At 54.5% G+C, this 27,025-nt stretch overlaps 9 protein-coding genes across 9 annotated transcripts; 6 read left to right on the forward strand and 3 right to left on the reverse strand.

Annotated features, from left to right (window-relative positions):
• Positions 1-2,486: 2,486 nt before the first annotated feature.
• COL26b_005043 (uncharacterized protein) lies at positions 2,487-4,158 on the reverse strand (the record flags this gene model as incomplete). Its single annotated transcript, XM_053177899.1, has 3 exons — positions 2,487-2,700; positions 2,753-4,013; positions 4,080-4,158. 3 exons carry the CDS (start codon positions 4,156-4,158, stop codon positions 2,487-2,489), a joined length of 1,554 nt encoding a protein of 517 aa, XP_053038208.1.
• Positions 4,159-4,839: 681 nt separating this feature from the next.
• COL26b_005044 (uncharacterized protein) lies at positions 4,840-6,838 on the forward strand (the record flags this gene model as incomplete). The annotated part of the gene is made up of 2 exons (XM_053177900.1): positions 4,840-4,940; positions 5,008-6,838. 2 exons carry the CDS (start codon positions 4,840-4,842, stop codon positions 6,836-6,838), a joined length of 1,932 nt encoding a protein of 643 aa, XP_053038209.1.
• Positions 6,839-7,186: 348 nt separating this feature from the next.
• COL26b_005045 (uncharacterized protein) lies at positions 7,187-8,209 on the reverse strand (the record flags this gene model as incomplete). Its single annotated transcript, XM_053177901.1, has 2 exons — positions 7,187-7,895; positions 7,971-8,209. The coding sequence occupies 2 exons, from the start codon at positions 8,207-8,209 to the stop codon at positions 7,187-7,189; spliced, it is 948 nt and encodes a 315-aa protein (XP_053038210.1).
• A 2,246-nt stretch (positions 8,210-10,455) lies between these two features.
• Positions 10,456-12,660, forward strand: COL26b_005046 (uncharacterized protein; the record flags this gene model as incomplete). The annotated part of the gene is made up of 3 exons (XM_053177902.1): positions 10,456-10,947; positions 11,004-11,954; positions 12,004-12,660. 3 exons carry the CDS (start codon positions 10,456-10,458, stop codon positions 12,658-12,660), a joined length of 2,100 nt encoding a protein of 699 aa, XP_053038211.1.
• A 586-nt stretch (positions 12,661-13,246) lies between these two features.
• COL26b_005047 (uncharacterized protein) lies at positions 13,247-15,962 on the forward strand (the record flags this gene model as incomplete). The annotated part of the gene is made up of 3 exons (XM_053177903.1): positions 13,247-13,377; positions 13,432-14,834; positions 14,887-15,962. 3 exons carry the CDS (start codon positions 13,247-13,249, stop codon positions 15,960-15,962), a joined length of 2,610 nt encoding a protein of 869 aa, XP_053038212.1.
• Positions 15,963-16,139: 177 nt separating this feature from the next.
• Positions 16,140-17,327, reverse strand: COL26b_005048 (uncharacterized protein; the record flags this gene model as incomplete). Its single annotated transcript, XM_053177904.1, has 2 exons — positions 16,140-17,092; positions 17,144-17,327. The coding sequence occupies 2 exons, from the start codon at positions 17,325-17,327 to the stop codon at positions 16,140-16,142; spliced, it is 1,137 nt and encodes a 378-aa protein (XP_053038213.1).
• A 720-nt stretch (positions 17,328-18,047) lies between these two features.
• COL26b_005049 (uncharacterized protein) lies at positions 18,048-18,889 on the forward strand (the record flags this gene model as incomplete). Its single annotated transcript, XM_053177905.1, has 2 exons — positions 18,048-18,629; positions 18,683-18,889. The coding sequence occupies 2 exons, from the start codon at positions 18,048-18,050 to the stop codon at positions 18,887-18,889; spliced, it is 789 nt and encodes a 262-aa protein (XP_053038214.1).
• Positions 18,890-20,642: 1,753 nt separating this feature from the next.
• COL26b_005050 (uncharacterized protein) lies at positions 20,643-21,086 on the forward strand (the record flags this gene model as incomplete). The annotated part of the gene is made up of 1 exon (XM_053177906.1): positions 20,643-21,086. One exon carries the CDS (start codon positions 20,643-20,645, stop codon positions 21,084-21,086), a length of 444 nt encoding a protein of 147 aa, XP_053038215.1.
• A 1,770-nt stretch (positions 21,087-22,856) lies between these two features.
• COL26b_005051 (uncharacterized protein) lies at positions 22,857-24,367 on the forward strand (the record flags this gene model as incomplete). Its single annotated transcript, XM_053177907.1, has 2 exons — positions 22,857-24,079; positions 24,364-24,367. The coding sequence occupies 2 exons, from the start codon at positions 22,857-22,859 to the stop codon at positions 24,365-24,367; spliced, it is 1,227 nt and encodes a 408-aa protein (XP_053038216.1).
• Positions 24,368-27,025: the final 2,658 nt, after the last annotated feature.

Below are 27,025 nucleotides of genomic sequence, written 5' to 3' on the forward strand. Positions count from 1 at the left end.
GCGGAGTCCACGACCTGAAGAGGGCATAAACATATTGGCAGGCCTGCCAATATCAAGGCTCAGCTCGGTCTTCATCCGGGTTCGGCGGTATGGCCCATGATACTGGATGGTTACACTGAGAGACGACAAGAAGCTAGGAATATCTGTAATTATGCCTTTTTCTGTACCACGCCAATTATTGCAAATGCTGACGTGCCCGGCAGGCCGTCTATTCCTGGCCCCCCCTCCGGTCACCGGAACTATCGTAGGTCAACCGTAAATAGCCCGGAAGCATCGCGTTCTTGCAGCGGCAGCTCGGCACCCTGTCAACCCATTCAATCCGGGTTTGAGGGACCTCAAGTCCCGGGCTGCCAATCGCCAATCAAAGCGCACCCTCCTATTGACAACGCTCCGGCTATCAAACAGCACAAGAAATAAATAAGAATCAGTTGACAGGCGAGCTTCCATTCACATCGCAAACAGAAGCTTCCTTCTCCAAAAACGCCCCAGCGCCGGCATGGGCAAGGGTCGCGGGCACGGGCATATCTCACGCACGGCAGATCACCAGGGCCGTTAAGGCGTGCCGTCGAGGGGCTGTGGTGAGGGGGAAAACGAGCAAAGATTGGGAGAGTGAGCGCCTGTAAGATTTGGCTCATCTTTCGGAAGGACCGCTCTGGACCGCGGGGGAAATGGGTGAACCGAGCCTTTCATACACTAGGAAGATTTTCTCTCCCTCTTCCTTCTGTCCAGTCAGTTCACTTGTCATGACGGAGCTTTCTTCAGCCGGAACTTGTCATCCGTACGCACCCCTAAACAAACTGTACGCCTTGGTAAAAACTGCAATGTGCCATGCGAGAGTGGGAGAAGCAAACGCTCCTCACCTCTCGGATGAGTGCAGTTGGAGGTGGCAGATGCGCCCTCTCCCCCCTCCTTCTTCTCGGCCCACGTCGGGCAGATCCGTCTGCCCGCGCTCCCGAAATCCTGCCCAAGTGCGAACACGCAAAGTCTGAAAGATGATGCCACTCCAAGGACACCATGCGCGCTCATGCTGAGTTCGTCTTGGGGGGTGTCTGCTCGTCTGTCAAGAAAGTGACAGCTGTGGCCGTGAGCAGCGGCAGTCCAGACGGTCCGAGAGTTAGAACGCGCTGCTGCTGCTGCTAAGAAAGTCCTCGTGCGGAATCAGATCTTTCTTCCGTTTCGGGCAACCTACTCATCGCTGGGAGCAGGGAGGCACTTCCTAAAAGCTGTCTCCCGCATCTTGCAAAGATTGGTTTTCTTCTCGCGTACTGAGGAAGGGCGTTTGTGTTCAGTGCACCGTTCATATTTTAATCGCCAAATAGTTGAGGTCGGGGCTGTGGATAGCTGGTATCACCAAGCTCTCTGTCTGTTATGCCTCCACGTTGGACTGGCTCGGCCAAGGTGCCATGAGAAGACTCTCGCACCGAACATGGGATCGTCCACTTTCTTCTGTGTACGCTGTCTCCATTTCCTCTTTACTGAGGTAAATTGGACCAAAGTAGAAGAGCGCGGGACCCATCAGGCAAGATAGCTTATTCTTCCCAACGGATTAAAGTGAACCGTTCAGGTGTTGCTTGACTCTTAAGCAACTCTTCTCTGCAAGAACGATTTTCTAAATAGCGTGAATTGCAAGCATGACCAGGTTGATAAATACTGCGACCACGTAGCAGCAGCTCCAGTGTGGCTTGGAACCCAGGAATTATGATCACGGGGGGTCTTTGATCAGGGGACGAGGTGCCAGGCCATGTAGACCCTCGAGGCCATTGTAACAGTAAATGCTTTGAGCATTAAGTCGAAAAGACTATGGACCGCTCCGCTGCCCAAGCTCAACTTCAGCAGATATCTTGTGATATAGCGACGTATATGCAAACGCCTTTTGCCCCAAGACCCAAAACCGATGTAACACCTGGCGCCTTCTATCCTTCAACCCAGCTATGTCCATCTTTTTCCCACCCCAAACGCCTTCCAGCTCGCCTGCGCTGCAACGCGGCAAGCCGGGGTCAAGCCCGAAAGCCCCCAGAGCCAACTGCCGGCCACCCAGGGCCGGCCAACATCGTTCGAACACCAGCGGCAGCTCCGCCTAGTGTCGTCGATTATTTGTTTCGTTCGTCTTTTGCCTCCCACGAGCCCCCGAGAGGTATCCCGCTATTTGAAGCTATGCGTAAGCGTCAATGCCGTGCAAAGGGGCAGAAAGGCAGATCGGTAAAATCGTGAGTTCGTAACCAACAACGAGGTTTGGTACTTCGATGAGTCGCAGGAAATGCATGGTGAACAAGCGCGGTGAAGTGACAATCGAGAGAGGGGGAGAAAACAATAAAAATGAGGTCTACGAGGAAATTCGGGTACCCGAGAGGTCCTTTTTGTGAGATGTGAACGGGTTGGAAAGGTTTGGAAAGGATGGCCATGCGCAAGGCCTGAGGTCGGTGGTACGATGAGAGTTAGGAGGTGTAGAGCAAGTTGTGATGAGAAGAGAAAGATGGGCGAGCAGCTCAGATCTGGCCTTTGATGTCAACCTTGCGGAAAGCTTCGGTCCTCGCAGATTCGAACAGTGGTCCGGCTTTGCCGGTCAACAGAGCGATGTACTCTGATCGTTCTTCGAGAAGATGCTGACCATTGTAGTCGACAATGAATTGAGCCGCATCAACGTCGGACTCGAAGCCGAGCTCCTCAGTAATGAACCGTAACTTTACGTCTGGCTTGTATCTGCTCGATAATTAGCATATGTGCGAGCGAAAGACGGGCGGACGAAACTTACGCCTTGCAAATGTTGCACAGAGCAGCGAGACGCTCACGAACGACGAACATGTCCATGAGGTACGCTCCCATATTGGGAGTATCCAGGTAAAGCTGGAAGAATTTGTGGTAGTTTCCCAAGGCGAGAGCGGACCGCACCTGCATTGCGTGCTTGATGGGCCGCTCCTCCTTCTCTGCTGTGGTTAGATCTGCCAACGTATCATTAAGACCGGTGCGGTTGGCGGTGTGAATAAAATACAAAATGCGGTATGCCTTGAATTCGATGGGGTTCCCTTTCAGGCCTTTGGCGTACAGGGTACGCAACTGGGTCTGGCACTGATTATACTCACCAAGGTCCCCCTTCTCCAAGGCGATGCGAGCGTGGAGTTCGTAGACGGAAACTGTGAAGTCGTTCTTGATCCGTTGCACTGTCAGGTCTTGACGCATGGACTTGAGCTGATCGCAGATGTAAGAGTAGTTGCCCTCTTTCTTCCACTTCTTCTTGAGGAGATCCATCGTCTTGTGTAAGACACGCTCCGGACGAACCTGGGAGGGCACGGGAGGAGCTGTCAAGCGAAGGTACCTCTTCTCCAAGGTCTCACTGGTGCCGACAACGGGACCATCTGAAGGCGGAGGACTGGGCGATCGATAGGATGACTTATATCCACCATCGAAACGGCGTTGTCGCTTCTCCAACTGCTTCTGAAACTTACTTGACTTGGGCAGAGGTTCGTCGAAGCTGGCTCGTTTGTCGGGGGACGCGAAAGAGATGCGGTCTTCCAGGGCGTTGGATCGGTTGCTGTTAGTAGAGCGCCAAGGAACAGTCTTGTCATCCGCAGTAAATTCATTGGACTTGCGCTTCTTCGGGTTGGGCGTCGAAGTGTCATATCGTGCATCATAGGAAAAGGCAGCACTCGGAGTGGAGTTCAGCTGGACTTGTCGCTCGTTCTTAATCAAAGCGGCAGGAAACGGCACGTTTGTCCAGTCGGTGGACTCGAGAGTGCCATTTTCCATGTGATGGGAGATGGTCTCCTTCAGCTTGGCTTCAATCTCGGGGCGAGACACAGAGGGATCCATGTTGGCAGGCAAAAAGGACTTTTGGACATAGTCGCGGACAGAGGGCGGCCACTCAACCTTGCGCTGAGGTTGAGGTGGCGGGACTTGAGCGTTTTGTTCGTAGGCTACCGTGGTCTGGGATGGCGAGCTGTAGACGGGGGCTGCGGCAGGGGGAGGAGGATACTGGCCGAAGCTCTGGCGAGCCTGGACTGCGGTGTATGCTGGATCTGGAAAGTGCAGTCAGTAAACGGACTTGCGAAGAGCAACGATGAGGCCATCTCGGGGGAACTCACTGGGAGGATAGGCGTAGTTGGCAGGAGGTGCCGCGTAGGGGACGCCTGGTGGCGGCGCCGGCCAGCTGGTGGGCATCATCGTGTCGGCGGTGAAAATGGCTGTTTCTGGCGTGGATTAGTTTGTTGGACGAATTTCGACAAGCAAGAGCTTTTTGGGTCGACGTGTGGTCGGCGGCGGTCGTTGGTGTTGCGGATGTGAGAAAGAGATGGACGAAGTGAGGCTGGGGAGGTTCAGTGAAAGGCGGTGGAAATGACGGTGGTCTGTGGGCGAGGGATTTCAGGCATGGGACCGCGTGGAGTGGGGACCAAGAATGTGTGTGTCCAAGGCCAAAATAGCCGCCTGAGCTCGCGACGACAATGCGACTTACATAAGGCATACCTTATCGCTGATGTGGCTTATCGGCGATAAGAGGCGCCCACGTTCCGTCGGGTTAGCGTTCGCAGCAACCGTGGGGTAGTTCTGCGAGATAAACTGACGCCTTGAAGTTAGCTACGCCATCAGTTACAAATCCCGACTTTGAATCAACCTAGGCACCTGTGCTGCTTCTCCAGCTTACAGACCTGACATTAGCAGTCGCCTTTTCTTCAGCCAGAATAATGTTCGATTCTTGAACAATCCACAAGCAGGACGCCGACCCTCCCCACAGCCCGAGACCGTACCTGACCTCGCGGCCCGTTGTCCCCCCACCAGATCCTCAGATCGACGCAGTGCTTGCGCATGTTGTCCTATCCCCGGATTCCCTCCGAACAGATATGACGGATGTTTCTAAAACACATCGACCTCACGACCGCTCTCCGGCCCTCCTATCTTCCGGATGAAGTCTTGTTGTTCGTCCAAGACAACGTCGGGCTCTATGAGGGGTACGCCACCGCACTCAAGTTGACATCAAAGCTGGGCGAATGGCTAACAAAGGTTGTTGTTCTCTAGCAAGTTCAAGCTTCCTCACCAGCAAAATGGACAAGTCTACCTGACCTCCCATCGAATCTGCTACGTCGACAAGGAAGAGCCGCGCAAACACTCCGTTGCCCTCGATCTGAAGGATGTTGATCGGTACGAATTCTATGCGGGCTTCCTCAAGTCATCGGCAAAGATTACGTTGATACCAAAACCTCTCAAGCGATCCTCTCTTCAGACGAGAGCATCTGCCATTTCGTCTCCTCGACCTGGCGCTGGCTCCCCTGCCCGAGCGGACAGTCCATATCGGCCCCCGCCAGACCCTGCAGCTGCCTCTGCGACTTGGGTGTGCACCATCTGCAGTTTCTCCAATCCGGTGCCGTCCAACTTCGATCCGACGACAGCAAACATCCATACTCCTCTGCCGCCATGTCTCGCCTGTGGCATCAAACCCAGCTTGGCGCATGTGTTGAAAGCATCCATATCTAATGCTACGAGCCGGACACCTGCCCCAGCGAGCCCTACTGTCGGCTCGCCTCTCGCAGTGCGACCGCGACCTACATCCACCAGGCCAGAAGATGGGGGATCATTACCTCCCTGGCCTGCCGCCTCCAACATTTCAGGCTCCCCGCAAAAGTCCTCCGACCCGAGCGCGACATTCCAGTGCCCTCGATGTACCTTCCTCAACCACCCGTCTCTTCTCTCGTGCGAGATTTGCGGGGCACCGCTCATATCGCAGGATATACCACAAGCAGTTGCACAGGAGCAAACGCAGCGGACAGAGTCTCCGGGGCCCACCCTCAACTCGAGTGCTGCTGTGCCGGATACAGCAGAGAGCGTCAAGATCTCCTTCAGAGGCGGCGGTGAAAAGATCTTTTACGAAAGGCTGAAAGGCTCGATGACGCAACGGAAATGGCTTCTCCAAGGTGCTCCACCTATTCCTCAGAGCAACCGGACAATCGATGATAATGGCGCTGTCGTGAGAGCCCCCGCTGCTGCCCCTGAGCGCCCCAAAGGTGTTGGCATTGCAGGTCTCGAACAGCGCGGTCTCGACATGCGCAAGAACAACGAGGTGATGATAGGTAGCGCTTTTGAAGACCTCGACGCCTTGATGGCGTCTGCTAAGGAGATTGTGGCACTGGCCGAACGATTTGCAAGACAAGCGAATGGCGGGAGTGGCGCTGCGGCATCTGAAGCCAACGCGCTTCTGGCCGAATCCGCAAGCCAGCTTGGTCTGGTCACCACAAAGGACATCGTGGGCGGCAGCAGCTCCGAAACTCTGTACCTGTCGGAACTCGCGCGCAATCTCGCAGAGTTCTTGACAGACGACGCTCGCGGCGTTTTGAAGAAGGCCGGAGGAATCATTAACTTGGTTGACCTGTGGGCCATGTTCAACCGCGCCCGCGGCGGTGTCGAACTCGTCAGTCCGATGGACTTTGAGAAAGCTGCGCAGATGTGGGAGTCGCTCAAGCTGCCTGTCCGGCTTCGCAAGTTCAAGAGCGGTGTGCTTGTTGTTCAGAGCAGTGACCGCACGGACGAGACCACGATCAAGGGTCTGGTGTCCTGGCTGGACGACTTACACGAATTCCCGCCTGAAAAAGAGCTGCCCTGGGACTGGCGGCAGTTCGGTCGCGGAGTCACTGCTCGCGATGCCGCCGAGAGATTTGGCTGGAGTATCGGCGTGGCAGAGGAAGAATTGGAAATGGCTGAAGAGCGCGGGGTCCTGTGCCGCGAAGAGGGTATCGAGGGCCTCAAGTTCTGGAAGAACTACATTGACACGGGAGATACGAGGCGCAGGCGTAAGAAGCACCGCTGGGAAGAGGACGAGGTGTTGAAAGCGCTGAAGGAGAGTGGGCTGATGTGAGGGAAATGTATTGTTGACTTGGATATCTATCATGCGCCGCGTCGGCGCGTCTGCAGACATTAAAGCGCATTATATTCTACATGAGTCCTGGGTTTCCCGCGCGGTCTGCCGTCTAAGTGTACCCCCGGTCTTGCTTCCACCGACAGGGTCTTTACCGCCCCAATCTATTCTCTATCCCAGACGCATAAAATAAAAGTTGAAGTTCCTGAACGCCGCCCATATGAACCTATGCCCAAGGGTAATACTGACAACCAAAGAGAAAACCAATTCGTTGGCCGCATTCCAGATCAGATCAAGACGTTCAAAGGTTCAAAACACGCACGCACGCACACGCACACCCCGCCCAGCTCATGAAAGTTTCTCCATGAGGCTCCCTCTTACTTTGCGGTTGACAACACCACCAACACCGTAGGCCGGGATGATACGGCAGATTCTCGCCATGGTGCTGATACCCCAGTTCTTGGCCACCACCTGCCAGCGGTCCTTCCACGTCACGAGGGCCGCCGGCGCGCTGGGGCGGTTGTAGATGTCCAGACCCAGCAGGTGCAGCGGCGTGCTGACGAACTGCACCATGGCCGGGGCGGCGAACTGCATGACAGTCAACCCGCTGACCTTCTTCGCGACCTCCTCGCCCATTCGCTCGTTCAGCCAGGGGCCCATGCGGGGCGGGACGTTGAAGCTCGCGAAGATGGTGAGGCAGTCGCGCAGGCCGAAGAGGGCGTAGGAGAGCATGGGCACGGGGCGGGGCGTGGCGCCTGGCGGGCCGAACATGCGGACGAAGACCTGGTCCTTGTACATGCAGATGCCGATGTTGGCGGTGCTCGAGGCGGCGAACTTTGCGGTGCCGGCGGTGACGTGCGAGGCGGGCTTGTTCTGGGCGGTCGCGACGGCGGTGTCGAGGGTGTTTGCGGTGAGGTAGGTGCCGCCGTAGAGAGCGAAGATGAGGGCGAAGGGCTTGCTGAAGACGACGTGGTGGGGGCGGAGGAGGAGCTCGCGGAGGCAGGACTTTACGCAGTCGCCGAGGCTGCGGCGGCCGGAGGCGTTTTCCATGATAGAGCTGTTGGGTTTGCGGTCAGCTTTTTCTTTGGTTCTGTTTGTTTGGGAGGAGATTGTGTTTGTGAGGGTGCCTTACCGATCAATGATGGACACAAGAGGAGCCACGAGGGTGCCGGCGCATGCGGCGCTGAAGAAGTCGACGCCGAGGCGCGGGCCCAGGTTCTTTGTGTTCCATTTGGTGCCCTCGCGCATCTTGGCCTCAATGTCAACTTTTTGGGCGAGCGCCAGCGGGTTTGGCGGTTTGATCTTGAGGTCTGGCGGCGCGACGGTTGTTGCGGGAGCGAGCCCCTCTGGTCTGGTGTCCCTCTCAGCCATACGGGCCTTGTTGTGAGGGTGTGTGTTTGGGTGTTGGCTCTCGGAGCCAGACGCCTCGAGATCGTTATATGCTGCTGCTGCTGCTGCTGCTGGCGACGAGCAGATCCCCGGCGACTTGGAGTTGGCTGCGGTATTCCCGACGTCGCTTTCGCGCTTTGCGACGGCTTTCCTGAGCAATAAATAATACGCCCAGAATTTGGAGAAGGTGTGACGTCTGTAGGATGGGTGACGTCGTGGAGGGAACCGGCCGGAGCTAAACAAAGCACACACAACCTCACTTGGACGAATGCAAAGGACGGAACTAAGGTAGTCTCGATTTTCCTGTTGGGGAAGGAGAGTCAAGGAAGGCGAGGCGGAGGAGGGGAGATGGGTGAGAAGTAGTAGAAGAAGAGTTCAGAGGGACAGGAACCCAAAGAAGGAAGGCAAGCTGGGGAAGAGGACCAGCTTATGGGGAAAGCTATGATTCCATTGTGAGAAGGGAAACAGACGAACGAAACGAACGGGGGGATCGGTTTCGTGACTGGCGCTGCTGCTACTCTGCTTTGGTGCTGCTCAGGTTGGGTCCTAGGTCCTAGGTCCTGGTGCTAAAACGGAGCTTGACCGGGAGGCGCCCGATTTATTTTTTTGTGTCTTGAGACCCCGGAAAAAGCAGCATTCAGCAAATGACGGGTAGGAGTTTAGTGAAGCAGAGTGGGCATTTCGGATCCCCTGGTCGGGTGTTTGACGAATCGACGGTCGAAAATTTCAGCTTACTGGGGACCGAAGTCGGAGATAATCGGTACGAGGACCCCGAAGGAATGGGTGACAGCGTGGGATTGCGGGCGGGACAGGTCTGTGTCTCTGTGTCTTGTGCTGGTCTGGTGGTCTCGAGTCGAGGTATTATTATTACCTTTTGCTACCAAGGTATTATTAAAGAGACTTTGCGAGACTTTGGGCCATGTTAGCCCGAAGTTCCGGTGTGATAATGGCCCCGGTGGAGGGAAACAGCACAAGCAGCAGCAGCCACTTGGGCGCCTTTCTGTCAGTCACGGCATCGGAGCGCATTCCTGAAGGGCCTGAGTCGGAGCGACGGCCGATGGGCTGTGTAGCGCAATGCAGCAGCAAAAGTACTACGGCAGTACACCCGTCCTCCTGGGCAGGTAGTGTAGGAGTACACTATAAAAACTGGGTTTCTGGGGTTGTCGACAAAAGAGCGTGGAGACGATGGGAGTCAGTCGGGACCTGGAGACTGGAGTTTCGTGCCCATCAGTGGGGGTCATACTCGTGATATCGCATGATTCCCTTCGGACAAGTGCTTAAAAGGACAAAACGGGCAATTCTGCTTAACTGAGGGTGGGCCCTGCCATTCGGCGTGCATGCCGTTGCCCGTCCGGTTCTCTTCCGGGCTTGAGACAGCTCAGGACGAATGCCTGTGACAACCCACCACCTCAGTCCTCGGTGCCATTCCTTGGGTACCTACCCTACCAGACAGACCCAACCAGGGGGCCGCGTGGCGTGCGGTAGGTGCCAAAAATGCAGCAAAATGTTTCCAACCCGCAGGGCTTGGCAGGGTTTATTCGTAAAAAAAGGTTGAAAGCATTAAATACCATTAATAAGACGCACATTGACGGAGTTGACAGGTCGGAAAAAAGAGACAACTGGAAACACACCGTAACTTTCTGAACATGACCCAATCCTTCGCTGGAGAAGTACGCCTGATCAGTGGTTGATGGATGCACTAACAATTAACACCACACTTCAGCCGAATGAACCCAATTGGATCCAATCCAGAGCTCTCCAACGGCACACGGCAAAGTTCTTGCCCGGCGCCTGTGCGATAGCAAAGGAAGGTAAGGGAGGCACGTACCTGACTGCGTACCTGCCCTTTCTCCCAATGGCTGCTGCCTCACAAGTCCCCATCCCAACGGGGAAGGTGGAAGGAAGCTCAGAGGCCGCAAAGGCAGCAGCAACCTCAGGAACCCAAGCCAACTCTGAGTGCTGTCGCGTCCCACGAAGCAGAGTGCGTCAGCAACATTCGTACGTCTGACAGAGCAGAACATCGCGCCAATTCAAAGCCAAGACGACTTCTACTTCAACTTTTGCTTCTCGTGTGAATATTCTTCTTGCTGTTTCTGGTCCTGCCCGCGTCCGTCATTCGCATTACACAGCAGCAGCAAGTGCTTGTTCCCTTGCGTTGCATCGCCGTCACGCGCTCATTCACTTCTCATATTCTCACCACCCGGCATCACCCTCAACCCCAGCTCAAAATGCGCGTGGCCAAGCAATTCACCCCCGAGGTGCTGCTGAGTGCTCCCCGCCGCGGCCCTGCCGTTCCCAGTCCAGACGGCTCCTTGATTCTCTATACCCAGTCGGCCCACAGCTTCGACGACAACAAGACCCTCAAGGAGGTCCGGCTCATGGCCGTCGAGAGTGGGGCTTCGGAGCAGCTCGCCGACGACGACAAGGTCCATGATGCCCAATGGATCCCAGGGACTCGCACCGACATCATCTACTTGAAGTCGGGTGATAAGGGGACCACTCAGATATGGATTGCTGATGGCGCCGACCCTGCCAAGGACCACTACGTTGCTGCCGAGTATGATGCGCCCATCAGTGCTCTCAAAGTGAAGGCCCTCGCAGATGGGAGCGTCGCCTTCGTCGTTGCCGGATTGGTCGGCCCCGACGGAGGTCTGTTCAATGACAAGACAGACGAGAAGAAGTCGACCGGTCGCATCTTTGACGATTACCATGTCAGAGTTGTAGGTTGACTCGGCCTTGCCAAGACGTGTCTTGCTGTGACTAACACGTATGTCAGTGGAACGAGCTGTACAAGGCGCAAAAGTACGCTCTCTGGTACTCGACTCTCATCAATGCACACGGTAAGTGGGGAGTTGCCGGAGAGTTGCAAAACGCCATCAGAGGCACCACTCTCGAAGCGCCCTACGGCATGTACGATGTCGCCGACCCGGGAGACAGCTTCGACATCAGCGAGAAGGGCATCACCTTCATCGCTGAGGACACCGCGCCTTCGTCACCAGAGTACTCTGGCATCTCCCATGTCTACTATGTTCCCCTTACCTCATTCACCGCGGCGCCCACTGTCCGCCCGAGAGCCATTGTCATGGGCATCTCCGAGACCAAGGCCTTCTATGCCAACGTTAGATTCTCGCCTGACGGCTCCAAGATTGCCTTTTTGCACTCGTCCTATGATAGCCCGTCAGATGTGAGGCTGTACATGGGCCATACAAGCTCTTTCGGCGCATACGATGTGCACAGAATGATCTTTGGAAAGAGGCCTCGCCTGCCCCCAAAAGCTTTTGAGTTCGCGGGCGATTCTGATTCTCTGCTGATCACGACTGAGGACTGCGGGCGAGTGAAACTGTCACATCTCGAGCTTCGCCACGACGCCGAAGCTACGTCACTCGTGGAAAGTGGTGTCGTGACCGCCTTCTATCCCCTACAAGAGGGTAACTACGAGAGGCTTCTTGTCACCAGCAACAACATAGTTGACAGCAGTCTGTGGCAAATTGTTGACGTCTCGATGACCACCCAAGCAAGAGTCATCTCGTCGGCAACCAAGCATGGCGCCAAGTATGGGTTGTCGCATGGCATGGTTTCTGAATTCTGGTACGAGGGTGTCAATGATGCTGTCGTGCATTCCTTTATCATTAAGCCGTCCAACTTTGACGAGACGAAGAAGTACCCCTGGATCCTCTTACCCCATGGGGGACCGGTTTCTTCTTGGCTAGACTCTTGGTCAACAAGGGTACGTGACTAACAGCCCTACCGCGGTTACGAAACTAACGACACCACAGTGGAACATGGCTCTCTGGGCACAGCAGGGTTACGTTCTCGTCGCACCCAACATCGCCGGCAGTACAGGCTACGGCGTTGACTTTACAGCACGAATCTATCGCCAATGGGGTGGTGCACCCTATCAAGATCTCGTCAACTTGATGGAGTACCTCAAGCCGCTGCCGTACCTCGACCACAGCCGCGCTATCGTCGCGGGAGCATCATACGGCGGTTACATGGTGTCCTGGATGTTCGGACAAGACATGATCAAGAAGTTTGCGTGCGCAATTTGGCATGACGGCATCTTCAACCTGCCGGTGTTCATGCTGCAGAGTGACGCCACCGGCGGCGGGCCGGAATTCGGGGGTGCGCCGTTCTTATGGAGCAACGGCGAGGAGATGGAGAAGTGGAACCCGGCGCGTCCGGAGCTGTTGCGGAATTGGAAGCATGCGCCCCCGACGTTGATCATCCACAGCGAGAAGGACTACCGATGTCCCATCACCGAGGGCCTGGCAGCGTTCAACACCTTGCAGGCTCAGGGTGTAAAGAGTCGTTTTTTGACATTCAGCGACGAGTGTCATTGGGTTCTCAACCCCGAGAACTCGATGATCTGGCACCAGACTGTCTTTGAGTGGGTGGAGAAGCATATCGGTGGCAAGGAGGCGAGAAACTTCTAGAGCGGCGCGACAACAGGAAACAACACAGAAGCCTCTTAAAAAAAAAAAAAAAAAAAATACAAGACGGATTCTCTCGTTTTCTTGCAATTTAAAAATGCATTTAGAACAAGAACAATGGCAGACAAGCCATCGTCGACTTACACGACCCGGCATAATAAGCCTCCGGCACCAAATCGATCATCAGTGGGTCGGGAGTTTAAATTGCCGTGCAAGTGGATGGGTAGAAGCCTTCAGCGGTAAGGAGCTTCAAACTTCCGTCCGTCAACTACCCTACTTGGCAGATTTCTGGATTCTGCCGTCGCTGATTCGACATCGTGGTGACATTGCGGACAGTCTTACCCCGAGCCGTACGACTCCCGACCCAACCGGCCGTCGCGACTCCTCAAAATGTGGGGTGCGCCCGAGTCTCGGTCTTGGCCCGGTGACCTTGGACATTGAACGGAGGCATCGTGACTTGTATTTGTTCATTTCTTTATAAATCTTAGGCGAAGAGCTACCGAGAGCTCTCACGCATCCGTCTTGGTTCGTCTGGGCATCAAGAGTTGAGACAACATCTCCTCAACCGCTTATCACTCTCACCTTCAAGATGACGGTCCTCCGGCATGATCTCAGCACTGGCTGGTCCTTTAAGCAAAAAGATGATTCCTCAGAAACTTCGTGGCTCCCGGTGGCCAAGGTGCCCAGCGAAGTCCACGTCGACCTCCTCGCCAACAAGCAGTAAGTCCAAACTCGTTGCCCCTCAGAAACCCCCATTCTAACACAACATTGCAGAGTCTCAGACCCCTTCCTGGACATGAACGAGCTCGCAGTCCAATGGGTCGCCGAAAAGGACTGGGTCTACCGCACCACATTCCCAACCCCACCCTCATCATCCTCCTCCAATGTTGTCACGGATCTCGTCTTCGAGGGCCTCGACACCTTTGCCACCGTGACCCTCAACGGCAAAGAGATCCTCACGTCTGACAACATGTTTCTCAGCCACCGTGTGAACGTCTCGCAGCACCTCAACCCCAGTGGCACCAACACACTCGAAATCGTTTTCGCCTCTGCTCTTCTCAAAGGCAGGCAACTCGCCGAGCAGCACTCGCACGAGCACCGCTTCATCGCGCGCCAGACGGAACAGGGCCGCATCCCCGTCCGCAAGGCGCAGTACCACTGGGGCTGGGACTGGGGCCCCATCCTCGTCACGGCTGGCGTGTGGAAGCCCGTGTACCTGGAGCAGTATGCCGCCCGCATCAACGACGTCTGGGTCAAGAGCGAAGTCAGCCCGGACCTCGGCTCCGTCTCGGGGCGAATCATCGCCAGCACGCAAGGCTCCTCCGGCGGCGCGACGAAGCTCTCCGTAACATTCGCCCTCGACGACAAAGTCGTGCTCCAGAAAGACCTCGTGCCTGATGATACCGGCGCCGCGGAGACGGAGTTCCGCCTCGAGAGCCCCCAGCTCTGGTACCCCTTCACCCACGGCCCACAGCCCCTCTACACAATCACCTCGACCCTCATCCACGCCGACGGCAGCACTATCCTCGCGACGCACACGCAGAAAACGGGCTTCCGCCGCGTCGAGCTGGTCCAGCAGCCCGACTCCCGCGGCAAGTCCTTCTACTTCCGCATAAACAACACGGACGTCTTCGCCGGCGGCTCCTGCTGGATCCCCGGCGACAGCTTCCTCTCGACCATTTCAGCGGATCGCTACCGCGCCTGGGCGAGCTTGCTCGTCGCCTCGAACCAGGTCATGCTGCGCATCTGGGGCGGCGGCGTGTACGAGGCGTCCGCCTTCCTCGAGGCCTGCGACGAGCTGGGCGTGCTGGTCTGGCACGACTTCTGCTTCGCGTGCGGGAGCTACCCGACGTACCCGTCCTTCCTGGCGTCCGTCAAGGCGGAGGCGCGGGAGAATCTGAGGCGGATGCGGGGGCACCCGTCGATTGTCATCTGGGCGGGGAATAATGAGGATTACCAGGTGCAGGAGCGGTACCAGCTGGAGTACAAGTTCGAGGAGGACAAAGATCCGCAGTCGTGGCTGAAGTCGAGCTTCCCGGCGCGGTATATCTATGAGGAGCTGCTGCCGAGGGTGGTGCGGGAGGAGAGCCCATGGACGGTGTATCATCCGAGTAGTCCGTGGGGCGACGGGAAGCCGACCGCGGACCCGAGCGTTGGTGATATCCACCAGTGGAATAGTAAGTCTCGACCAGACCGGTTATGCAGAGCTATCTTTCTGACCTGAACCAGTTTGGCACGGAACCATGAACAAGTACCAGGACGCCGCCCAGATGACGGGGCGCTTCATCAGCGAGTTTGGCCAGGAAGGCTACCCGCACCTCTCCACCACCACCGCGATGATCACCTCCGCCAGCCAGCGGCGGCCGGGCAGCATGGCGATGGACTTCCGCAACAAGGCGTACGACCACGAGCGGCGGATGATGACGTACATCGCCGAGAACTTCTCCGTCAAGTACGACCTCGCGTGGTTCACGTACCTCACGCAGCTGATGCAGGCGGAGACCATGTCCTTCGCGTACAAGGCGTGGCGGCGCGACTGGGGCCGGCCCGGGCAGCGCGGCTGCGGCGGCGTGCTGGTGTGGCAGCTCAACGACTGCTGGCCGACCGTCTCCTGGGCGGTGGTGGACTACTGGCTCGTGCCGAAGCCGGCGTTCTACGCGATCGGGCGGGCGCTGAGGGGGCTGGATGTGTGTGTGGGGAGGAGGGTGGACGAGTGGACGAAGTGCCATGCGGACCCGACATTGGGGGCGCGGGGGACGGAGTTTGAGGTGTGGGTTGCGAGTGGGAAGACGGTGGACGTTGAGGGGATTGTTGAGGTTAGGTTTGTGTCGATTGAGACCGGCGAGGAAGTTAGGGAGCGGGTTGAGAGGGCGGTTACGATTGCTGCGAACGCGACGACTGAGGTGTTGGGGAAGACGAAGATAGCGGCTTTGAAGGAGGAGTTCGGGGACGAGAGGGTGCCGTTCGACCCGGAGAATGATGTGCCGTTTGTGATTTACGCGACGTTGGTGGTTGACGGGGCTGTTGTTGCGGAGGACTTTGCGTGGCCGCAGCCATTGAAGTACCTGGAGTTTTCTGATAGAAAGGTGAAGGTTGTTGCGGGGGAGGGGAGGTTGGTTATCTCGGCGGAGAAGCCTGTGAAGGGCTTCATCATTCAAGAGGAGAGGGGGATGAAGCTGAGCGACAATGGGTTTGATGTTGTGCCAGGCGTCGAGAAGGTGATTAGTGTTCAAGGGATAGAGGCAAAGAAGCTGAGGTGGATATATCTTGGGGCGCCGGAGTCTTCGTTGGGGATTTCTGAGTAGAGAGGCGCAGTAGATAGATGACTAGAGTAGACTTGATTTGTAGACATTCACATGGCGGACTATTTCATTTCTGAAGGGGTGATGCATTCATTTCCTTGGGGATTCCATTCTTGTCATTTCTCATTAATACGTAACTATTACAATACTTGGACAATCTTGACTTCGCGAGGATGGAGATCAAATGATGTCTCCGCCAAATCCTCCGCCGAAACCTCCTCCGAAGCCGCCTCCGCCTCCAAAGGGGCCTCGTCCTCGCCCACCCTGTCTGGGCAGACCACCGGGGCCGATAGGATCCCACCTAGCTCCCGGCGGCGCTTGCGGGTCGAAGCCGGCCCCCTGACCACCCTGACCTCTGAACAGAGGATCATCGAAGGTCGGGTGCATGCCGCCACCGCCTCCTGGACGAGGGAGACCTCTGCCGATGAAAGATGGTCTCAGGGGGTCATGTGGCCCAAGACCGGGCGGGTTCAGGTCGTCGTGCCCAATATTGTAGGGTGATCGACCAGGAACACCCAAAGGTCGCAGAGGTGTGTTGATCTCATGCTCATCTTCGAACCCAGGCGGCGGGAAGTCACCCGCCGGGATGGGCCGTCTAGGGGGCTCAGCCAGGGGATCGTGAATGGGGAACGGGTGGCCTGGCTGCGGCCTCTCTCCAGGGAATGGTCTTCCCGGTTCCCGACCAGACTGCGCGCGGCCTTCGCGCTGTACATTCTCGGCTGCGTCGCGGTCGTCGGGCGACTCCTCATACCCCTCCACTTGCATCTTTGGGATGAGCTTCTGCACAATCTTCGTCTTGAACTGCTCGATGAAGTCGGCAATCGCTGCTTCAGAGACGAACGCATCTCTGAACTTCTGCACCAGGTCGCTTCTATCCTCAGACCCGTCTTCGTTCAGCGTGATGCGCAGGGGAAGCTTCGACGAGTTGACCACATCCTTTGTCGTGACCTCGAATCTGTGTATGACGTCGTGGCCCTGCGCCATCCCGCTGATCTCGACTTTGCCGCCGACGCGGCTGATGCGGATGATGGATGTCATTGAAGACTGCTTGTGCGCGTACACGAAGCGGATGGCGCCGAAGCCGGCATTCCATGAGGGAGGTAGTCGGGGCGCAAGGGACTGAATCTCCTCCTCTGCGACAGGGATTAGCTTTGAGCAGACAGGGACGGTGGCAGGACACATACCTATCCTCTTCTCCTCGTCAAAGCCGAGCAGGCGGAACTTGAGGGCGGCCATGCAAGCGTGGGCGAGAAGGGAGGGCAGCTCGTAGCTGCTGCTCAAGTCCGAGGTTGTGTCATTTTGGGGGTGCGTTGGCAGGGCGTCTGCCATCAACTGCAGCAGCGACTGCGGTGTGAGGGGGTTCGTCATCGTGCGTGCTTGTGTGATTGAGACTCTCGATTTGTAGTTGTTGAGAGAAAAGATTTGTTGCGGTTCGAACGGGAGCCCGTTGAGGTTATGTACACTGTGATTGAGGCTGAGCGGGTTTGGGCTTCAAGAGGCCTCTCGGTGTCATTGGGTACCTGGATGACGGGACTTTGGTGTCGACCCTGCAGAGATGGGGGAGCTTAGCTCTGGATGCGGGTGATGGCAGGTGGCGTCACAGACTGGTGCCTTCAGCCCTATATGTGGAGTAACCCCTCATCCTACATCCTATCGGCATCCACCTCATTTAGAGCATATTGAAGAACTCTTTTGAGGCATAGCTATCTTATCACAGTTTGCACAATACAGTGCAAATGAGAAGATCAGAAGAAAATCTCAGGGAAAGTTCTTGTCGCTGTAACTCAATATCCGTACACATGTCATGAGAACTCGATTGTTTGTCTACCCTACCTAATTCGACGGTCGGCTCGGATATGTAAGTATGCATTAAAAGAGGTGGCAGACCTGCACGTGAAAAGGCGTCGGATTCGCATCACGTCCCCGTCGCGCTTCCCTGGTCTCGACGTCAGCAGGCACCAAGCTTCGCGATCGCATCTCCTGTTCAGCCCCACCGTAGTCGAGACTATTGTTCTATCGTGGCTAAGACGACAAATACGACATTCGGATGCGATTTTCCATTTCTCGGTCGACCTTCGCTCAGGCAATATGTCGTCCAGCTCTAGGCCTCAAGACTCAGCCACCGGGGCCCCGGTCCCCATCCCGCGCCCGCAGGCAAACACCCTACTCACTTCGTTCACCGCATTCTTGACCATCACCATCCACACGATCCTCTACTACCGCCGGCTATACCCGCAAAGGACGTTTCTTATGACCAAAGCGCACAACCTACCTGTCCCACAATCCCGGCATCCAGCTCTTTGCGAGTGGATCAACTCGGCCCTGGCCGCCATCCAGGACCAACTTGCGCTCGGCGCCGTCACCAAAGTCTGCATCGTTATTCATGCGCCAGACTCCATGGCCGTAGTTGAACGATGGGTGTTTGACGTTACAAACTTCCCTGTCTGGGCTACCGGCAAGGGCAAGGAGAAGCTGGGCGCAGGCCCGAGATTCCAGCGACGGGAAGAGGAGGACGACGATGGATCCGTGAACTGGGTGGACGTGAATGAGGCGTACAGAGGCGCTTTGAGACGCATTTCGTATGCGGGAGAGATAAAGGATCCTTTGCCCGAGGGATGTACTTTCACACTGGCCGTCGAATTACGAGATGAAGCACCCGCGCCCATAGGTGTATGTTGCAGACTGTCCGCATTCGGGAAACCCGGCAGCTAACACTCTTCTAGCATCCCCAACCCTGGATTCCCTCTGAGCCGTCTCTTCAACCAGCGTCCAAGACAAACCCAGTGCCGGGCGCCAACATTGGTGGGGCTGCCACCACGCCACTTCGGTCCGTTGAAGCTGGACCGCTCTTCTTCGAGTGCTGGATTGAGGAAGGCAAGAAAAATTCCTCGGAGTCTCCGCCCGATACTCAAGACTCGTATTATTCCTAAAAGATGAGGTGCTGCTCTATTGCTCCCCATTGAAAGGCAATATTTGCTGGGAAATATTGAAGCATCTTTGTGGGTCTGACGACAGAGGCGCCAGGCGTGTCCCTTGATAGACTGGAGCTGGCAATGCCTTATTGAAATATTCAAGGCTGTACGCGACCTTAATTCCAACGACACAAACCAGGAAAGTCTCACGTCACTCGCTCCATGAGTACGTTCGTCGCCAAAGTTGCCGAAAGGCCTTCACGATTCGACATGTAGGTGCTGCTCTACATGACGCATGCCCCTGTGAGCCAGCCTAGGTCTGACGTCGCAAAGTAGAACAACAACGACAACAAAAACGAAGCTCGACACCGCAAGCGGGCGAAATGCGCTGCCTGCCCATTTTCTTGTCATCGCACGCGAAACCTCCGGAATCCCCGGAACCCCCGGAACCAATTGTCATCTACGGACCTCTCTGCTTCAAGCCTACCCTTTCAAATATTCTAGGCCGTCACCCGGGAGGAGATTTGAAAGATGGCCAATTGCGCCCCGCCAGGGTGCCCGGATACACTTGTCGCGTCATGTACGGCTTCGAGGGGTTCGCCGCAATCAAAAATGAGAAACAGACCATGGACGGCTTCATCCTCCAACCAGCAAACCCATCTCAACGACGTCGAATAGACAACGAGTTCCAGCGGGAAGAGTTCCAGATGATCAAAGTGACGCCTGTTCTCCGAAAACAGAACCCGGACGATGCATCTAAGAATTTTGACGAGATCGACATGTACTTTTGGCATGGGTCGTTGTTTTTTGACAGGCCATGGAAGATAGACTCTTTGGTGGGGATGGCCTGGGACCTCACTAGACCGTGGAAGGGACACCCGGCATTTTTCCTCATGGTGCAACAGATGAATCGGGAGAGGGATGGGACTGAGACGGACGAGGAGCGTCATCTGCTTGACTTGGCATTTCCAAGCGAGCGTCCTTTGCTTTTCTCCTTTTACAACTAACTTTTCGTTTGTAGTTTCCTGAGCACGTTGCTGCCTGGGCTCACACTTTTCGACTGACGGTTTGTGAAGAGTGTGCGAGGCGCCTTGTCAAGCTCTCCCTCCAAAACCACTTCCACGAATTCCGTTCCCCCGACATAAAGATACTGAAGTCAAATTCACCATACTTCATCGAAAACATAAACAACCACTGTCTCAACGGCGGTTTTCCCGAACGAACGTTACGAAGCATCTCAAAGCTCATGTCCTCGCCAAGCAGAGGGCAGCACGGATGAGAGAGAGGCCCGATGCTCGGAAGTGCGCATGACAGAGACGAGTAATCTTGAGGCATAGCCAACCTGGTGATTGTATCCGTCAACCAAGGCCTCGGCTTCTTGGTTGCCCAAGGACCAAAACTTGAGAATCCATTTGCGCCCCGGACTTGTCAAAGAGGAGCGGCGCGGGGCGATTATTCAACTTCGTGTAGATCTCTCTTTTGATGGACTGAATTGATTAGTATTCAAAACGCAATGCAGGCCGATCCCACATCAGCCGTGTGACCGTGGAGTGGGATTCCACTCGAACACGATCACGATTAGTGATCGCGTTTTCACATCGCAGCTTTGGCCCCCTCAACACACTTAGTCTTCCTCAGGCAGAATAGTCCATCGGCGTCGACACTGTGACGAACTATAAGTACACGAGCACTTCCAACTAGAAAGTGAGAAGAACCGTCCGTCAGCGAACAACCAAACAGCCAGCATAATCACATATTGCAAGCTCTCAAAATGCCTCTCTGGGTCTTCTCACACAGCAAAGACGCCTTCTCTCCTGATGAAAAGGAGGCGCTGGCTCAAGAGATCACCAAAATATACACCAGAATCGGCCTCCCCGCATTTTATGTGAACGTGCAATTCTTCGAAATGCCCGCTCACGACCTGTACCTAGGAGGTGCCCGACGCTCCAAGTTCACCACAATCTCAATCTACCACGTCGCGAGGCGCTTTGAGAATGAGCTCAACCAGCAGCGCTTCCTCAAGAAAGTGGACTCGATTTTGAACCCGAGACTTGGGGGAAAGGGCATGGATTGGGAGTATTTCATTCAGGAGTCGGACAGAGACTTGTGGAAAATCAACGGCATTGTGCCGCCGCCTTCGGGCTCTGAGATGGAGAGGCTCTGGTTCAGAGAGGACAAGCCTGTCGTCGAGGGGGATGTGAAAGCAAACCTTTAGTTTCGTCTTCATCTTCAACATGCCTTGAAGAGGATTCGAACGTTTGCGCGAATCAACTTGATATTGATTCACGTCATTTCATCCGTTTGTGGTGTTGTTGACTGGAATGTTTATTTTGTGCTTTCAACTTTCTTTGACAGACGAATCGAAGCAAATGCGTTGTTCAAGAGATGGCATTATGAAAGAAAGACCGTAACTAAACTTGTGTACACTTGTCGTAGCCATGTCTGTGACGTCGAAATCTTCCCCCTAATTTACTCCAGACAGCGGGCTTTTGGCTGATCCACGGCCTCACAAAACGAACGGTGGCCACCGCCGCAACGACGAACAGGGAGCCAAGCAATATCTCCAAAGGAGACGGCCACCTCGGCCAGGTACGCATGTTAGCCAGAGTGATACCCGGGCCACATTCTCCCGTGAACATAGTAGACTCATCCAAGGAGCACTCCTCGTTAACAACGAGCGAGTCTCCCGGCTCCGGAAACTTAACGCAACTGCCCTTGTTTTGCGTCAAGCAGCCGTTTCCGTTGTTTGCCTCGAAGATGAGAGGTGCCTGTTCAAACTTGGCCGCTAAATCCTCCTCCGGCACGTCTGCATCCTGATCGTGCCCGAGAACGACGATCGGCGCGCAATTCATGAACATCTCCGGGACGCTCCATCTGCCGTACCATGTCCATGCCATCACGGCAGGACCGACTGGTAGCCAGTTTGGAACCGTGAAGTTGTAGACGCTGGGAAGAACGACGGTGGGAGAGTCTCCGTAGTTGACGTCCGTCAAGTTGCGAATAGGACAGCCCCCGTGGATAGAGTGAATAACCCTCCACTCGCTTTTCCTCGTCGGCTTGAGGTCTCTTGTGACGGATATTTGGCACGAGCCACCTCCGTGTGACGCGCCTCCCATGGCCCTAATTTGTTGATTCGCTGGTTAGTCGAATATTCTCAAGCTCTGGACAGTCCCCTTCATTGACGTACTGTAAATACTCAGTTGATCCTCGCTTCCAAATGTTGGAAACGCCAAAGCCATCATAGTCGACCTCTCCTTTGCATGGCCAGTCAGACCCGTCCTTAGCAACAGGACCATTGTCTTGAAGCTGGCTTGGAAACGGAACAGGATGTTGCATGAGGGTGTGCCCCTCTGCTCCTGCCGAGAGCAGGACGAGCCCGGTGATCACGCCGGAAAGGGCTGGGTGCATTTTGGATTCACTGAAGTTGGGAGAAAGAAACTGACTGACAACCACTCTGCCCCCTCGGAACTATTCTGTCGGCTCGCGAGACCCCTCGTTCTTAATAGGCCCGGTCGGAAAATGTGAGCAAAGAGGAGGCGGGCAGCAGATCGCGTATCTGACAGGGTTCCCCAGTTTAGAGTTAACGTGTGCAGGTTACATTCGGGCCTGCCCGCATTTGAATATCGAGGTCCCCTAAATTCCAAGAGAAAACAACGCAAGACCCTAGCCAGACCGGTCGCCAGTTTAGGAAAGAAGAACAGCGGTGAAGAGTGTCGCGATTCATGTCGTTCCATCCGCTCTGGGGGTGTAAGTCGCCAGCGCATGATGTGGCGTTTCGTTTGGGTATTACCCGAGGCACATCACGAGAATATCAATTCCAGATGCATACACGAATGGCTGGGTCTGGAACTCTAACAGCCTTCTGCTGTGCGCTGCGTGATAGGAGAGGCAAGGGAAGGGGGAGCCAATGGAGATAAAGATGGTGTTGCAGTACTTGGGATGATCACGAAGCAAGCGACTCCTCTACCAGAAACCCAAGATCACGATGTCAGGCCACAGCTTTCGGACAGCCGTCGGTCGTCTCGTGGCTCTCGGGACAGTCCTCACCTTCTTGACTTTCCAGTACATTGCTAGTCAAACAAGAACTTCATTCGGCTTTTATGAGGCCTTCTTTCAATTCAGCTCATGCATAATCGTGTTCAACTTCCTTCTCATCATCACCCGGTGGACTGAGTACGAGCCGATACCGGGCATCAAAGATAACCACCGTCTCCCTATGATCAATGTCATCATTCCGGCATACAACGAGTCTGAGTTCGTCAGAAACTCGATCTCCTCTGTTGTTTCTTCGGACTACCCGAAGGAAAAGATTCACATCATCGTTGTCGATGACGGCTCATCAGACGATACTTGGTCTCACATTCAACACGCCGCGCAAGAAGCTCTTCGTTCGGAGCCACTGCTGAGATGCACCGCCATACAGCATGAGATCAACCGTGGGAAGCGACAGGCTATGACCACAGCCTTCACTGCTGCGACTAACGAAGTCATCGTGACTCTCGACTCTGACACCATCCTCGAGAAGCAAGCACTTCGAAATCTGGTCAGCCCTCTTGTACTCGACAGCGATATTGGAGGAGTCGCAGGCCATCTCTCCGTCTTCAACATTCACTCTGAAGGCTGGAAGAGCTTCATTCCACGGACGCTGGACTGTCTTTTTGAGCAGAACGGCAACATCCCGCGGGCGGCACAGTCAAAATACGGTTTTGTCACCATTCTACCAGGTGCCATTTCCGCTGTTCGAAGAGAAGCTTCTCAGCCGCATGCTCAAGATCTGGTGGATGCTAAATTCCTCGGCAAGCCTTTGCGGCACGGAGAGGATGTACAGCTCACGATGAATCTTTTGAGTGACGGCTGGCGACTCAGGTATCAGAGCAATGCGGTTGTCTACACAGTCGCGCCCGAGACCTTGCGCAAGGCATTTCTGATGTACGTCCGGTGGGAAAGAAGCAACTACACCTACTGGATCCTTGGCCTTGTCAAACTCGCCTTCACCGACGCCAAGAGGCTGGTTCTGAATCGGCTGGGCCTCCTTTCTCTGAGTCAGTCCGGCGCATCGCTCGACTTGGAGAAGCAACGCGGCAAGCGGGTGGCAAATGCACGACAACCGGACTTTGCACCGATGCTGACGATCATCTGCGCAACTTGCGCGACCCTGTCTTGCGTGGAAGCGGCATTTTCTTGGGTGTGGGGGGCCTTCCGCTCTCCGTGGGTCACGACCATGAATGTCTGTTGTCTCGTCGTCTTTGCGACTTGGTCTAGCCCTCTCTTATTGGCCGATGCACTCAGCAGAAACGAAGATGACTCGATACCTCAAAGTGGACTTCAACAACCGACATCGGATCAGTCAGAGAGTTCATATCCGCGGTTGAGGAAGAAGATGCAGTACTTTTACTTTTCTACGGTTGCGAATTTCTTCTTTGTGAGCTGGGCATCGGTGTTTGGACTGTTTACACTCAGAAGCCAAAGTTGGTTGACAAGATGATATTTAGATAGAGGGAGCTTAGAACTGGAAGACGACAGACAGCTTGGTTCATCCAATATGATTTAGACCTCGTAAAAGTCTACAGTGATATGAGAACCAGGCTTGTACCATTGTTTCAGGAGTCACCCTCGGTAGTCAGAATGAATGTAGTAGATTTATCCCGTGCATCGTTGCCGGACCCATCCTTGTTAGGGTTGCGGCGGTTACAGCTGCTACTATCACCATCCTCGTCAGCCCCTCCCGCGTTTTTTTTTTATTCTCTGAGCCGATCACGCCAGCAATATTCGCCACAGAAAGTTTCCGTATTCTGCAATGAACCCTGCCGCAACTGAATCGTGTCCCTTGCCACCGCTGTAAGAAGCACGTTGCTGCCATGTGAATGGCTGGGTTAACGCGCACGCCTGTGCTAAATAAAGGAGCACTTGCATTTATCACATCTCTGTTATCGCGATAATCATGAACACATGATTTGTAAATCTGTTGTAAACACAACCCTCATGGATTCTCGTTTTCGTTACAGCCAAGCAATTATCGGTGACGACTCCAGCTGAACATGGCAAGTTCTGGACTTCAATAAGACCAGGTCCAGCCACCGAAGTGAGGGGGTTACATCGACACCCCGGGACGGGATCCAGTAAGCTTGATTGATTTGAGCCAATGAGACTCTTGACAAACAGCGTGATAGACGCGCTATCTATTAAACTTCCGGACGAACTGCCAAGCAAGAATCTTGTTTTAAGCGATGGGATGCCGAATTGCTCGTACTCCCGCGGAGACTATTGTACCGCACTGCTTTCTCGTTTAAAACTGTTAGAGTTTACACGTGTATGTTGGATCTGTTCCATCCTTCAGTACATTAACTGTACCATCCTTGTCTGTCTGAAAACATTTCGGATCCGAATTGGAAGCTATTGTTTGCTACGCCGTCACAGAAACTAAAATGCCCATAACGAAGCGAAATACACAGCGCCCATTTGTGTCAAAACACGGGCAGGTCATTCGAAAATGCAGAGTCAGTTGAACAGTTGTTCCAGGCGTGGATTTCACTCTGACCTCTTCCTAGATCCCAGGAACTGTTGCTTTCACATTCGATGATGGGCCGTCTTTCTACACAGACTACATCTTGCATGAGTTAGCCCAGTTCAATGCAACTGCAACGTTCTTTCTTGATACCTCGTCATGGCTCACAGAAGAAAACCATTCCGGCTACTGGGAGTCACTAGTAAGAAGAATGGTTGAGGACGGGCATCTCATAGGACTTACAACCGAGTCATGTGATGGTGGCTCTCCAAATTACGACGAGACCAAACATGCCCTGGCCGACGCCCGCGAGAGGATAGGCAGAATCTTCATTTCATCAACTTCCTCAAGCGGACGCCATCCTATGTACGTGAGGGCGCCTCCAGAATGTACTATGCAAAACGGCTGCGTGGAAAAGTTGACTCTCGACGGCCAACGACTTGTATTCCCTGGCATCAACTCAGAAGATCCATACGACGACCACGGGCGAGATATGAACTCTACATCTCTCCTCAATGACTTGGAGTCTGCGGATCCAGAAAAAGACTCTTTCCTGATTAGGATGCACGATAGTGAGCAGACTGCTCTCAACGTGGGTAGCCTGGTGCACAGCTTTGTCAGCAAAGGCTTCAAGCCAACTACAGTTGGAGACTGCATAGGTGATCATGACCACTTTATGTACCTCCAGCCATCCCAAAGCAGCCAGCCACCTGCAAATCTTGGAGTAAAGATAGGAAATTCTTGGAACGGATCGTTTTCTCAGTTGCGGTGGGTTGGATTCCCTCTCATACCTCTTCTCGAGTTCATGGCTCTTGCCGCCCTGTTCTGGACAGCTCGGCGGTACAGGAAAATCAGGTCGCATATGCATATTGTACGATAATGAGTTGAGATGCGTCACATAATTCAAATAGTACTTGCTTGGGAGGCTAGCAACAGGAGACTTTGTTAAGCAGTGCAGTCATTTCTTTGAGACGACAATGGGTACCATGGACACATTGTGAGTTTGGGCGAGACTGGACAACAGCGGTAAAGCGTGTTCGAGGACCAGGTTTTGTAATGAGCGAGAAAAGAACAAAGACAATGCAGCATGAAACTTCTTCGTAATTCTTTCAAGGTCTTTTCCTCCCACTTAGTGTAAGATGAAACCTAAACCGAAGCAGCTTCAGAAGGCTAGCTGGTTTTCGAACTTGCACTCAACAAAAGAATATAGATCCATAGATGGCGAATATGTCATCTTTTACCTCGATGTGTAGTCAAAACGACCAGGCACTCTACCTTCCATTATCAAAGACTTCTGATGCTTCTGCTGTTCACTCATAACGAAACATCAAATGACTGAATCTGTCACATATTTACCTTCAACTTACCACGCGAATGACCTCTTGATTCAAAAATCGCCAGGAAAATCTTCTACTCGTTTATAAGCGGACCGCAACTTCACGAGCATTTGTTGTTGCAGATGGCGACAAAGCTGCTTCGCGGTCGATGTAGCTTGTTGTGGCTGCCGAAGGGACCTATTTATTGAGCATGTCCACAAGCACAATTTCTAGGGATCGGACATTAAAAGTAACCAACCGGAGTCAGCTTTTAAGTCGTCTGTAAGCCTCGTGTAGTAGGCGTTCGAACAGCAAGTCAACGAAGTGATAGCT

This window comes from Colletotrichum chrysophilum (genome assembly GCF_026319265.1).
Source record: "Colletotrichum chrysophilum strain AFK26 chromosome Unknown scaffold_32, whole genome shotgun sequence".
Classification (NCBI taxonomy): domain Eukaryota; kingdom Fungi; phylum Ascomycota; class Sordariomycetes; order Glomerellales; family Glomerellaceae; genus Colletotrichum; species Colletotrichum chrysophilum.